The 14,865-nt window shown below is 40.8% G+C and overlaps 1 protein-coding gene across 1 annotated transcript in view; it reads right to left on the bottom strand.

The window, feature by feature from the left end:
- The window catches only part of HECTD1 (HECT domain E3 ubiquitin protein ligase 1), a 699,591-nt gene that overhangs the window by 49,827 nt on the left and 634,899 nt on the right, over positions 1 to 14,865 (bottom strand). The window contains exon 36 of the mRNA XM_053711863.1: positions 8,715 to 8,808. Within this exon, the coding sequence (XP_053567838.1) occupies positions 8,715 to 8,808 (94 nt within the window). The remainder of the gene's footprint in view (positions 1 to 8,714; positions 8,809 to 14,865) is intronic.

Genomic DNA, 14,865 nt, shown 5'->3' with positions numbered 1-14,865 from the left:
GGTGCCACATGGTGGAGGTTCATTGACGATGTGTTTGGCATATGGTATGGCGACATTGGATCCCTACTCCTATTTATTGATGATCTCAATAAGTCTGTTAATGGCATCAAATTTTGTTTGACATGGAATGAACAGTCTATTCAATTCTTAGACACATGCATTTACAAAGTGGAACATGGATTGAGAGCGGATATTTACTCAAAGCCGACAGACAAAAACAACACTTTGCTGTATGGCAGCTTTCATCCACCTTCCACCTTTAAAGCAATACCAAAAAGTCAATTATTAAGAGTGGATCGTATTGTGTCTGATACTGAATTAAAAACGAAAAGACTGGAACAGATGTCAAACAAATTTTTACAAAGAGGTTACCCGTTTGAACTTGTGAATAAAGAAAAGCAAAATATCATTTCAAGAATTGGAAAGTCTTAACCCATTGGAAACAAGAGGAATAGGAATAAAGACAAGATCAATAGGCTATTGTTTGTCACACAATATAGCACTAGGAGTAGTCAGGTGAATAAAATTATACGAAAGTATTGGCACATTCTACAGAAATGCCATCCTGACATTAATGCATTCCATGAACCACCAATGCCGGCTTACAAAAGGAGTCCAAATATTAAAGATCAACTAGTTAGAGCAGATGTTGGTAGTCATAAATATCAACAGAAAACTATTACTGGTAAGCGGCGCACAGGTTGCTATCCTTGCCTCTCTTGTATAAATTGTAATTCTATGATTAAGGGAGGAGAATTTTTTCATCCCTATACAGGTAGAAAATACCGAATTAAAGAATATTTGACTTGTAGAACAGAGTTTATCATATATGCCATTAAGTGTCCATGTTCATTGGTATACATTGGACAATCGACAAGAGAGGCACGTGAGAGGATATCTGAGCACAAGTCAAATATCAGATGTGGCAAGGATGCTCCAGTGTCTGCACATTTTCTACAAGCAGGACATAGTATTAGCCAATTACGCTTCCAAATTTTGGAACATATACACATGCCTAGGAGAGGTGGTGATAGAGGCGCCTTATTGAATAAAAGGGAAGCCTTTTGGATCAATGAGCTCAACACCTTATGGCCTAAAGGCCTCAATAGGGAGTGTAACTGGACAACATTTAAAATCTAAAAATTGTAATTCAATATTGAGTAAGATAAATAGGTTACTTCTTTTAGTAAGCGTAGGGGTTTGCATTTACCTTTGCTATATATATCACAGTAGTGTTGTATTGTGACTTCAACCTCAATAAAAATTATTATAAAAAAAAATAAAAAAAAAAAATTTAGCATTATAGTGGATTATGCCTTAACTAGTAAGTCAAAAAAGGTCAATTGAGTGACATTATTGGATATAGACATTTGGCATTACCTATATATTCACTGAGTACCCATTAGTTTTTAAATTTCTGACTTATTGTTATATGGGTATCCTTTGTTGAAGGATTCCCATATATATCAATTTTTTAATCTATATATAGTCCATTCGATTGATTGTGTTCCTATATATATATATATATATATATATATATATATATATATATATATATATATATATATATATATATATATATGGTAATTAAGAAATTTTGATATGAGTATTGTGATTAATTTTAAATTCTAATAAATTCGAATATGCAATATATTTATTTTCACTAATATATTCACATTGAATTTAGTTGTCACAAATATTATTTTTATTATTCTAATTTTTTACTTTTTATTTTTCATTTTTATAGGACCACTTGGCACTTTACTTATGAAGTTGGTTATTGAATTTGTGCAATATATACAATGTAAAATATTTTGTAACACATTTGTATCTTTGTAATTGCAAGAAAATGTATTTTGACATGCAATATTCAAGTCCACCACTGGAGGGCGATATATGTGCAATTTTTTCACAATTGTTTGGCGCCAATATGGCTATTTAAATGGTGTTTTGTTTAACTTATGTCAGGCTTGAGAAAGGGCTTATTGTTAGCCCGAAACGTTGCTGTATTTGACCTGTGTTTAAAAATAAAAGTCACTTTGCTCACTGCTGGAGATTGCCTTCTTTTACTTGGATTGTTTGGGCTTGGTCAGCCCTCTCCGTGCACTAGTGAGTAGTGGGTGCTGTATCCATCTCTATTCATTTGAGGTAAATGCATGCACACACTACCTAAAGCTGTATTGGCAGCAAAAGTAATTATACTGTTAAAAGACATATTTGAAAACACAAATGTAATGCAACAATAGTTTTAAAGCAATTTGGAACATTTTGTACATTACAAATGCCCATTAAACATTTAAAGGGATAGAAAGTTCAAATTGAAATGTGCATGGGTGCAATTAAATTTAAAATAGGATATTTTGTAATATGCTCCCATTAGCAAAAATGCTTCTAATAAAAGTAATTACTGTTTTTCAGCGGTATACGCACATATCTGGTAAGGGCCTGTACACCAGTATTCAAACACCACACTTTCTCAGAGCTCTGGCAGTGGTGTTTATTGCTTCTGGAGACATCATTTGCGTCATACAAGCCACTGCTGACTCTTTGAGAAGATGTGGTGTTTGAATACTTGTGCACAGGCCCTCACAGGATATGTGCGTATGCTGCAGAAAAGCAGTAAATAACTTACTAGAAAAAGTTTTGCTAATAGAAGTATATTGCAAAAATTCTTCAATTTTTAAACCTTTCTATACTGTAAAACAAATGTTAGATTTTAATAGCAAAAATATAAAACATGAGAAAAAAAAGAAAAAAAAGGAAATTTATGCTTACCTGATAAATTGATTTCTTCTACGATACGACGAGTCCACGGATTCATCCTTACTTGTGGGATATTATCCTCCTGCTAACAGGAAGTGGCAAAGAGCACCACAGCAGAGCTATATATATAGCTCATCCCTTCTCTCCACCCCCAGTCACTCGACCAAAGGTATAGGAAGAGAAAAGAAAAGCTAAAAAGTGCAGAAATTACTGAAGTTTTGAAAAAAAAAAAATATCTGTCTAAAATGACAGGGAGGGCCGTGGACTTGTCGTATCGTAGAAGAAATCAATTTATCAGGTAAGCATACATTTCCTTTTCTTCTACTAGATACGATGAGTCCACGGATTCATCCTTACTTGTGGGATACAATACTAAAGCACAGGACACGGATGAACGGGAGGGACAAGACAGATACCTAAACGGAAGGCACCACTGCTTGAAGAACTTTTCTCCCAAAAATAGCCTCCGAAGAAGCAAAAGTATCAAATTTGTAAAATTTGTAAAAGGTATGAAGGGAGGACCAAGTCGCCACCTTACAAATCTATTCAACAGAGCATTGTGTAGAAGCCACTGCTCTAGTAGAATGAGCCGTAATTTTTTCAGGAGGCTGCTGTCCAGCGGTCTTGTATGCCAAACGGATTATGCTTTTCAGCCAAAAAGAAAGAGGTAGCCGCAGCTCTTTGACCCCTACGCTTTCCAGAATAAACAATGAATAGAGAAGATGTTTGACGGAAATCCTTGGTCGCTTGTAAGTAAAACTTCAAGGCCTGAACCACGTCCAAATTATGTAACAGACGTTCCTTCTTAGATGAAGTATTAGGACACAAGGAAGGAACAACAATTTCCTGATTAATATTCTTATTTGAAACAACCTTAGGAAGGAATCCAGGTTTAGTACGCAAAACCACCTTATCAGAATGGAATATAAGATAAGGCGAATGACATTGTAACGCAGAAAGCTCAGACACCCTTCGAGCAGAAGAGACAGCAACAAAGAACAAAACTTTCCAGGATAAAAGCTTAATATCCATGGAATGCATAGGTTCAAACGGAACCCCTTGAAGAACATTGAGAACTAAATTCAAACTCCATGGCGGAGCAATAGGTTTAAACACAGGCTTGATTATGACTAAAGCCTGACAAAAAAACTGAACGTCTGGGACATCCGCCAGACGCTTGTGTAGTAAAATTGATAAAGCAGAAATTTGTCCCTTTAAGGAACTAGCCGATAATCCCTTCTCCAATCCTTCTTGGAGAAAGGACAAAATCCTAGGAATCCTAACCCTACTCCATGAGTAGCCCTTGGATTCGCACCAATAAAGATATTTACGCCATATCTTATGGTAAATTTTCCTTGTGACAGGCTTTCGAGCCTGAATCAAAGTATCAATGACCGACTCAGAGAATCCCCGCTTAGATAAAATCAAGCGTTCAATCTCCAGGCAGTCAGCTGCAGAGAATTTAGATTTGGATGTTGAAACGGACCTTGGATGAGAAGGTCCTGTCTCAATGGCAGTTTCCACGGTGGCAGAGATGACATGTCCACTAGATCTGCATACCAAGTCCTACGTGGCCACACAGGGGCTATCAGGATTACTGAAGCTCTCTCCTGTTTGATTCTTGCAATCAGACGAGGTAGGAGAGGAAATGGAGGAAACACATAGGCCAGGTTGAACGACCAAGGTACTGCTAGAGCATCTAACAGTACGGCTTGGGGATCCCTTGATCTGGACCCGTAACAAGGAAGTTTGGCATTCTGATGAGATGCCATCAGATCCAATTCCGGTGTGCCCCATTGACGGATCAATACCGCAAACACCTCCGGATGGAGTTCCCACTCCCCCGCATGAAAAGTCTGACGACTTAGAAAATCCGCTTCCCAGTTCTCTACTCCTGGGATATAGATTGCTGATAGATGGCAAGAGTCTCCGCCCATTATCTTTGAAACCTCTATCATCGCTAGAGAACTCTTTGTTCCCCCTTGATGATTGATATATGCTACAGTCGTGATATTGTCTGACTGGAATCTTATGAATTTGGCCAAGGCCAACTGAGGCCACGCCTGATGCGCATTGAATATTGCTCTCAATTCCAGAATATTGACTGGTAGAAGAGACTCCTCCTGAGTCCAAACACCCTGAGCCTTCAGGGAATTCCAGACTGCACCCCAGCCCAAGAGGCTGGCGTCCGTTGTCACTATAACCCATGCTGGTCTGCAGAAGCACAGACCCTGGGACAGATGATCCTGTGACAACCACCAAAGAAGAGAGTCTCTGGTCTCTTGATCCAGATTTATCTGAGGAGATAAATTTGCATAATCCCCCATTCCACTGTCTGAGCATGCACAGCTGCAGTGGCCTGAGATGAAAGCGTGCAAACGGAACGATGTCCATTGCTGCTACCATTAATCCAATGACCTCCATACACTGAGCCACTGATGGCCAGAGAAGGGACTGAAGCGCTCGGCAAGTATTTAGAATCTTTAACTTTCTGACCTCCGTTAGAAATATTTTCATGTCTACCGAGTCTATCAGAGTTCCCAAGAATGGAACTCTTGTTAGTGGAACTAGTGAACTTTTTTTCTACATTCACTTTCCAACCGTTCTTAGAGTTCTTAGAAATGCCAACACGATGTCCATGTGAGATTTGGTTAGATGGTAAGTTGATGCCTGAATCAAAATATCGTCCAGATAGGGCGCCACTGCTATGCCCCGCGGCCTTAGAACCGCCAGAAGGGACCCTAGCACCTTGGTGAAGATTCTGGGAGCTGTGGCCAACCCGAAAGGAAGGGTCACAAACTGGTAGTGTTTGTCCAGGAAGGTGAACCTGAGAAACTGATGATGATGCTTGTGGATAGGAATGTGAAGATACGCATCCTTCAAGTCCACGGTGGTCATATATTGACCCTCCTGGATCATTGGTAAAATTGTTCGTATAGTCTCCATCTTGAACGATGGGACTCTGAGAAATTTGTTTAGACATTTGAGATCTAAAATCGGTCTGAAGGTTCCCTCTTTTTTGGGAACCACGAACAGATTTGAGTAAAAACCCTGTCCCCGTTCCCGTTCTGGAACTGGACAAATTACACCCATGGTATAGAGGTCTTCTACACAGCGTAAGAACGCCTCTCTTTTTGTCTGGTCTACAGACAAACGTGAAAGATGAAATCTCCCTCTTGGGAGAAAATCCTTGAATTCTTGTCGATACTCCTGGGTCACAATTTCTAATGCCCAGGGATCCTGAACATCCCTTGCCCAAGCCTGAGCGAAGAGAGAAAGTCTGCCCCCTACTAAATCCGGTCCCGGATCGGGGGCTGCCCCTTCATGCTGTCTTGGTAGCAGCAGCAGGCTTCTTAACCCGTTTACCTTTATTCCAGGTCTGGTTAGGTCTCCAGACTGACTTGGATTGTGCAAAATTCCCCTCCTGCTTTGTGGCGGAGGAGGAAGTAGAGGGTCCACCTTTAAAGTTTTGAAAGGAACGAAAATTATTTTGTTTAGACCTCATATTAACAGTCTTGTCCTGAGGAAGGGCATGACCTTTACCTCCAGTAATGTCGGAAATAATTTCCTTTAGTTCAGGCCCGAAAAGGGTCTTACCTTTAAAAGGAATAGCTAAAAGCTTAGATTTTGATGACACATCAGCAGACCAAGACTTAAGCCATAACGCTCTACGAGCTAAAATGGCAAAGCCAGCATTTTTTCACGCTAATTTAGCCATTTGAAAAGCAGTATCGGTAATAAAAGAATTAGCTAGCTTGAGAGCCTTAATTCTATCCAAAATATCATCTAATTGAGTCTCAACCTTAAGAGACTGCTCTAGAGCCTTAAACCAAAAAGCTGCTGCAGTAGTAACTGGAACAATGCACGCTATAGGTTGTAGAAGAAAACCCTGATGAATAAACAAATTCTTTAAAAGACCCTCTAATTTTTTATCCATAGGATCTTTGAAAGCACAACTGTCCTCAATAGGTATAGTTGTACGCTTAGCCAGGGTAGAAATAGCTCCCTCCACCTTAGGGACCGTCTGCCAGGAATCCCGAATGGTGTCAGATATGGGAAACATTTTCTTAAAAGTAGGAGGGGGAGAGAACGGAATGCCTTGTCTGTCCCATTCCTTAGTAACAATGTCCGAAATCCATTTAGGGACTAGAAAAACATTAGTGTAAGTAGGAACCTCTAGATATTTATCCATTTTACACAATTTCTCTGGTGGTATTACAATAGGGTCACAATCATCCAGAGTCGCTAAAACCTCCCGGAGTAACAGACGGAGGTGTTCAAGCTTAAATTTAAAGGCTGTCACGTCTGAGTCTGTTTGAGGGAACACATTTTCCTGAGTCTGAAAGCTCTTCCTCAGACAGCAATTCCCCTACCCCCAACTCAGAACACTGTGAGGGTACATCAGAGATGGCCAATAAAGCATCAGAGGGCTCAGTATTTACCCTAATACCGGACCTACTGCGCTTACCCTGTAAACCTGGCAGTTTAGATACCTCTGTAAGGGTAGTAGACATAACTGCAGCCATATCTTAAAGGTTGTGACACTTGGGGAGAATTGGATGGCATAACCTGATTCTCTTCAGACTGAGAATCATCCTTAGACATACTTTTATCACCTAAAATATGTTCTTTGCAATGTAAGGCCCTTTCAGTACATGAGGGACACAATGTAAGTGGGGGTTCCACAATGGCTTTAAAACCCAGAGCATTGACTTTCCTCAATGTCAGACATGTTGAACAGGCTAGTAATAACCACAAAAAGTCTTGAAAACACTTTAATGAAAAAAACAACAATCTGAAAAACGGTACTGCGCCTTTAAAAAGTAAAAAAGCGAACAATCTTTTCAAAACTGCTTTAAAATGTTATAACTCTCACAATTTTAGAATATGTGTCTTATCTTGTAACGTAAGATTGCACCACAAGTAAGGGACAATTAACCCTCTATGAGAAAAAATGTTACCCAAAAACGTTATAAAAAATAGAATAGCAACCCCATGCACCTCGCCACAGCTCTGCAGTGGCGCCTACCTGCCCTCAGGGGTCTGAGAAATATCACTATCACTTTGTTAGGCTATGTCTTCAGCTTAGGCCTATCTGAGGTGCAAAAATTAGGCCCCGTCCATCCTATGCGATGTCTCTCTGCCTAATAAAACCACTGTAAAGCGGTATAGGAACTAGCCATGTGGGTTTTTTGTATTCCCAAACAACACCTATAAGCCATGTGAAACCCTCCAGTGCCATTAAACATAAAAACGTTTCCTCATAAAAACGTTATGTTACCAGTGTCAACCATGCTGCCATTTCTTTGCTGCATTTTTAGCCCATAATATACAGGTCCCAGTAATACTCCTTCATATATGTAGGATTACTGCTTACCCCTTCCCTGGGAACTATGTCAGCCAGTTCGGAAATACCACAGTCTCTTCCGAAAAAATGACTGAACATACCTCAATGCTTGTAGCATGAAAAACGTACCCCACACTGAAGCTTCTCAAGTACTCCTCAGCCATTCTGTGGGAACTCCTCTGGATCTTAGTGACAACTGCTAAGATCATCAACCTCCAGGCAGAAATCTTCTTCCATCTGCTCCCTGAGGAAAAATAGCACTCACCGGTACCATTTAAAATAAAAAAGTCTTGCTTGAAGAAAATAAAAACTATAATTTTAACACCTCTTTCACTTTACCTCTTCCTATTACTAGTATAGGCAAAGAGAATGACTGGGGGTGGAGAGAAGGGAGGAGCTATATATATACAGCTCTGCTGTGGTGCTCTTTGCCACTTCTTGTTAGCAGGAGGATAATATCCCACAAGGATGAATCCGTGGACTCGTATCTAGTAGAAGAAAAAGGTGTAAAACCTTTCTACCTACAACAACAACAAACAAAAAAAGCACGTTTCCAACATATTCTACCTTTCCCTAATATGTTGCTCTAGCATGGTGTACTTACTTCTAAATGCCTCCATCTGTTTTTGTATACCAGTCTGCATACAAAAATCAAACATCAGATCTACATATTCTTCTGCGTTGTCGATTGTCACCATCTGCAATAAATAAAAGTCAAACATAAGTAACAATTGTAGGCAATTCGGTAAAAACAAGGTTGATTTTTTTTTATACTGCACCAATTATAACTGCAACAAACTGCCTAAAGCTAAAAATGAACCTCTAAGATATGGTAGGGGAAAAGACTTAATTTTCTTCTGTTAATGTCTGTTATTTTGCCAGTGATCATAACAATACCTTGTTATCTTTAAAATAAGATAGCATGCAAAATAAACAGGAAAAAAAACAAAAATGTGTAAGGACAAGCTCAATGATACAGTTGAGTTGTACAGTATGTATGTATTGGGTACTTGTAAAGCGCGGCTAATCCCCCTTAAGGGTCTCAAGGTGCTGCTCATTTTATCGACCTCAGAAGGATGAAAAGCTGAGTGGACCTCGCCGGGGATCGAACCTGCAACCCTTGGGTTGCTACAGAGCTCAGCCACAGTGCCTTAGCATGCTGAGCTATCTGTCCGGTGTACTGAGATTTTTTCTCTCTCCTTTAAAAGGGACATTAAACACTAAATATAGGCTAGACAGAATGATGCTGTCAAAGAAAAAAATAGTCTGAGAAAAACATGTAGATGTATTTTTTTTTAAAGTTTTATTAGCTGTTTAAATAGTTACAAAATAAGTGTAACTTTTTAGTGTCTATAAAACAATGGAAGCTGCCATTTTGTAACTTAGGTTACCTTCTTTGCTGTGGTCAATTAGGGACAAATATAAATAATAGGTCACTAAAGTGTGAAGCCAATGGCTGTGTGGAATATAATAATGTTCAGAATGAATTTACAGGAATAGGGGACAAAATAAATAATAATAGAATATATCATTTTCTTTTGTTATATATATATATATATATATATATATATATACATATACACACATGATTTATCAATTTATATTACCATCTCAAAGTGTTTAATGTCCCTTTAATGTGCTCCCAAATAAACTATTTTACATTTAATTTGCCATTTGAAATTGCTACTTTGCCTATTGTATCCCCACCTATATTGAAAATTCCAATCCTTCAGTGATAGTTATATGAAAGAAGAAGGATTAGAAAGAAATCACACTACCAGTGGGGGGTTGAAAAGAGAGGTACTAAAATGTTAGCCCTACATATTGGTCTCACCGTTTACAGGAGATAAGATAAAGAGGATTTTTTGGAAATATAGAGGGATAAGCTAATAAGGTCTGCTCTCCCTGAAAGATCAGTCCATTTCATTGGGCTGGGGTTCAATTAACAGAAACAAATGATGCAGGATCCGGAGATTATATAAAACATTGCAAAAAACTTTATTGGAGCATATTAAAAAGTTATTCCAAAGCAGTAAGCCGTAGGCATAGCTACAATTAGCAGAAACAGCTGTTTTGTATAGAAAAACAAACCTAAAGGAGCAATCTTCCCTACATCTTCAAATCTGCAGCTGGTAGAACAAATCAGTGCAAATACATTAATGGGAAAACAATTTTACAGTACAGGTGGCCCTCGGTTTACACCGGTTCAATTTGCGCAGTTTCAGAATAACAACTTTTTTTTTCAGTCACTTGACTGCTATTGAAAAGCTTTGGAAATCAATGCACTAATTGAAATAGCCAGTAGGTGGAGCTGTCCGCTTGTTATGAATCAGGTAAGTTCTTACATAAATTATGTTTTCTTTCATGTAATTGGCAAGAGTCCATGAGCTAGTGATGTATGGGATAGTAATACTCAAAATGTGGAACTCCACAGAAGAGTCACTAGAGAGGTAGGGATAAAAATAATAATAGCCATTTTCCGCTGAAAAAATTAATCCACAACCCAAAAACAGAATTTATGCTTACCTGATAAATTACTTTCTCCAACGGTGTGTCCGGTCCACGGCGTCATCCTTACTTGTGGGAATATATCTTCCCCAACAGGAAATGGCAAAGAGTCCCAGCAAAGCTGGCCATATAGTCCCTCCTAGGCTCCGCCCACCCCAGTCATTCGACCGACGGACAGGAGGAAAAATATAGGAGAAACCATATGGTACCGTGGTGACTGTAGTTACAGAAAATAATTCATCAGACCTGATTAAAAAACCAGGGCGGGCCGTGGACCGGACACACCGTTGGAGAAAGTAATTTATCAGGTAAGCATAAATTCTGTTTTCTCCAACATTGGTGTGTCCGGTCCACGGCGTCATCCTTACTTGTGGGAACCAATACCAAAGCTTTAGGACACGGATGAAGGGAGGGAGCAAATCAGGTTACCTAAACGGAAGGCACCACGGCTTGCAAAACCTTTCTCCCAAAAATATCCTCCGAAGAAGCAAAAGTATCAAATTTGTAAAATTTGGCAAAAGTGTGCAGTGAAGACCAAGTCGCTGCCTTACATATCTGGTCAACAGAAGCCTCGTTCTTGAAGGCCCATGTGGAAGCCACAGCCCTAGTGGAGTGAGCTGTGATTCTTTCAGGAGGCTGCCGTCCGGCAGTCTCATAAGCCAATCGGATGATGCTTTTAAGCCAAAAGGAAAGAGAGGTAGAAGTCGCTTTTTGACCTCTCCTTTTACCAGAATAGACAACAAACAAAGAAGATGTTTGTCTGAAATCTTTTGTAGCCTCTAAATAGAATTTTAGAGCACGGACTACGTCCAAATTGTGTAACAAACGTTCCTTCTTTGAAACTGGATTCGGACATAAAGAAGGTACAACTATCTCCTGGTTAATATTCTTGTTAGAAACAACCTTTGGAAGAAAACCAGGCTTAGTACGCAAAACCACCTTATCTGCATGGAACACCAGATAGGGCGGAGAACACTGCAGAGCAGATAACTCTGAAACTCTTCTAGCAGAAGAAATAGCAACCAAAAACAAAACTTTCCAAGATAGTAACTTAATATCTACGGAATGTAAAGGTTCAAACGGAACCCCTTGAAGAACTGAAAGAACTAGATTTAGACTCCAGGGAGGAGTCAAAGGTCTGTAAACAGGCTTGATCCTAACCAGAGCCTGAACAAATGCTTGAACATCTGGCACAGCTGCCAGTCTTTTGTGTAGTAAGACAGATAAAGCAGAGATCTGTCCCTTTAGAGAACTTGCAGATAATCCTTTCTCCAAACCTTCTTGTAGAAAGGAGAGAATCTTAGGAATTTTTATCTTATTCCATGGGAATCCTTTGGATTCACACCAACAGATATATCTTTTCCATATTTTATGGTAAATCTTTCTAGTTACCTGTTTTCTGGCCTGAACCAGAGTATCTATCACAGAATCTGAAAACCCACGCTTTGATAGAATCAAGCGTTCAATCTCCAAGCCGTCAGCTGGAGGGAGACCAGATTTGGATGTTCGAATGGACCCTGAACAAGAAGGTCCTGTCTCAAAGGTAGCTTCCATGGTGGAACCGATGACATATTCACCAGGTCTGCATACCAAGTCCTGCGTGGCCACGCAGGAGCTATCAAGATCACCAAGGCCCTCTCCTGTTTGATCCTGGCTACCAGCCTGGGAATGAGAGGAAACGGTGGAAATACATAAGCTAGGTTGAAGGTCCAAGGTGCTACTAGTGCATCTACTAGAGTCGCCTTGGGATCCCTGGATCTGGACCCGTAGCAAGGAACCTTGAAGTTTTGACGAGACGCCATCAGATCCATGTCCGGAATGCCCCATAATTGAGTTAGTTGGGCAAAGATCTCCGGGTGGAGTTCCCACTCCCCCGGATGGAATGTCTGACGACTCAGATAATCCGCTTCCCAGTTTTCCACACCTGGGATGTGGATCGCAGATAGGTGGCAGGAGTGATCCTCCGCCCATTGAATTATTTTGGTCACTTCTTTCATCGCCAGGGAACTCCTTGTTCCCCCCCGATGATTGATATACGCAACGGTCGTCATGTTGTCTGATTGGAATCTTATGAATCTGGCCTTTGCTAGCTGAGCCCTGAGAGCATTGAAGATCGCTCTTAGTTCCAGAATGTTTATCGGGAGAAGAGACTCTTCCCGAGACCATAGTCCCTGAGCTTTCAGGGATTCCCAGACCGCGCCCCAGCCCACTAGACTGGCGTCGGTCGTGACAATGACCCACTCTGGTCTGCGGAAGCTCATTCCCTGGGATAGATGGTCCACGGTCAGCCACCAACGGAGTGAATCTCTGGTCTTCTGATCTACCTGAATCATTGGAGACAAGTCTGTATAGTCCCCATTCCACTGTTTGAGCATGCACAGTTGTAATGGTCTTAGATGAATTTGTGCAAAAGAAACTATGTCCATTGCTGCAACCATCAACCCTACTACTTCCATGCACTGCGCTATGGAAGGACGTGGAACAGAATGAAGAACTTGACAAGTGCTTAGAAGTTTTGACTTTCTGACCTCTGTCAGAAAAATCCTCATTTCTAAGGAATCTATTATTGTTCCCAAGAAGGGAACTCTTGTTGACGGAGACAGAGAACTTTTTTCTATGTTCACCTTCCATCCGTGTGATCTGAGAAAGGCCAGAACGATGTCTGTATGAGCCTTTGCTTTTGACAGGGACGACGCTTGTATTAGAATGTCGTCCAAGTAAGGTACTACTGCAATGCCCCTCGGTCTTAGAACCGCTAGAAGGGACCCTAGTACCATTGTGAAAATCCTTGGAGCAGTGGCTAACCCGAATGGGAGGGCCACAAACTGGTAATGTTTGTCCAGAAAGGCGAACCTTAGGAACTGATGATGTTCTTTGTGGATAGGAATATGTAGGTACGCATCCTTTAGATCCACGGTAGTCATAAATTGACCTTCCTGGATAGTGGGTAGAATCGTTCGAATGGTTTCCATCTTGAACGATGGTACCCTGAGAAATTTGTTTAGGATCTTCAAATCCAAAATTGGTCTGAAAGTTCCCTCTTTTTTGGGAACTACGAACAGATTTGAATAAAATCCCATTCCTTGTTCCTTTATTGGAACTGGGTGTATCACTCCCATCTTTAACAGGTCTTCTACACAATGTAAGAACGCCTGTCTCTTTATTTGGTTTAAGGATAAGTGAGACATGTGGAACCTTCCCCTTGGGGGTAGTTCCCTGAATTCCAGAAGATAACCCTGAGAAACTATTTCTAGTGCCCAGGGATCCTGAACATCTCTTGCCCAAGCCTGAGCAAAGAGAGAGAGTCTGCCCCCTACTAGATCCGGTCCCGGATCGGGGGCTACTCCTTCATGCTGTTTTGTTAGCAGCAGCAGGCTTCTTGGCCTGCTTACCCTTGTTCCAGCCTTGCATCGGTTTCCAGGCTGGTTTGGGTTGTGAGGCATTACCCTCTTGCTTAGAGGATGCAGAATTAGAGGCCGGTCCGTTCCTGAAATTGCGAAAGGAACGAAAATTAGACTTATTCTTGGCCTTGAAAGGCCTATCTTGTGGAAGGGCGTGGCCCTTTCCCCCAGTGATGTCTGAGATAATCTCTTTCAATTCTGGTCCAAATAGAGTTTTACCTTTGAAAGGGATGTTAAGCAATTTTGTCTTGGATGACACATCCGCTGACCAAGACTTTAGCCAAAGCGATCTGCGCGCCACGATTGCAAACCCTGAATTTTTCGCCGCTAATCTAGCTAATTGCAAAGCGGCATCTAAAATAAAAGAGTTAGCCAACTTAAGTGCGTGAACTCTGTCCATAACCTCCTCATATGGAGTCTCTCTACTGAGCGACTTTTCTAGTTCCTCGAACCAGAACCACGCTGCTGTAGTGACAGGAACAATGCACGAAATGGGTTGTAGAAGGTAACCTTGCTGTACAAAAATCTTTTTAAGCAAACCCTCCAATTTTTTATCCATAGGATCTTTGAAAGCACAACTATCCTCGATAGGAATAGTAGTGCGCTTGTTTAGAGTAGAAACTGCCCCCCTCGACCTTAGGGACTGTCTGCCATAAGTCCTTTCTGGGGTCGACCATAGGAAATAATTTCTTAAATATAGGGGGGGGGGGGGGAACAAAAGGTATGTCGGGCTTTTCCCACTCCTTATTCACTATGTCCGCCACCCGCTTGGGTATAGGAAAAGCGTCGGGGTGCACCGGAACCTCTAGGAACTTGTCCATCTTACATAATTTCTCTGGAATGACC

Source organism: Bombina bombina, chromosome 1 (genome assembly GCF_027579735.1).
Source record: "Bombina bombina isolate aBomBom1 chromosome 1, aBomBom1.pri, whole genome shotgun sequence".
In the NCBI taxonomy this organism is placed as follows: Eukaryota; Metazoa; Chordata; class Amphibia; order Anura; family Bombinatoridae; genus Bombina; species Bombina bombina.
Note: the sequence above shows the minus strand (reverse complement) of the source record. Positions and strands in the feature narration are given on the sequence as shown.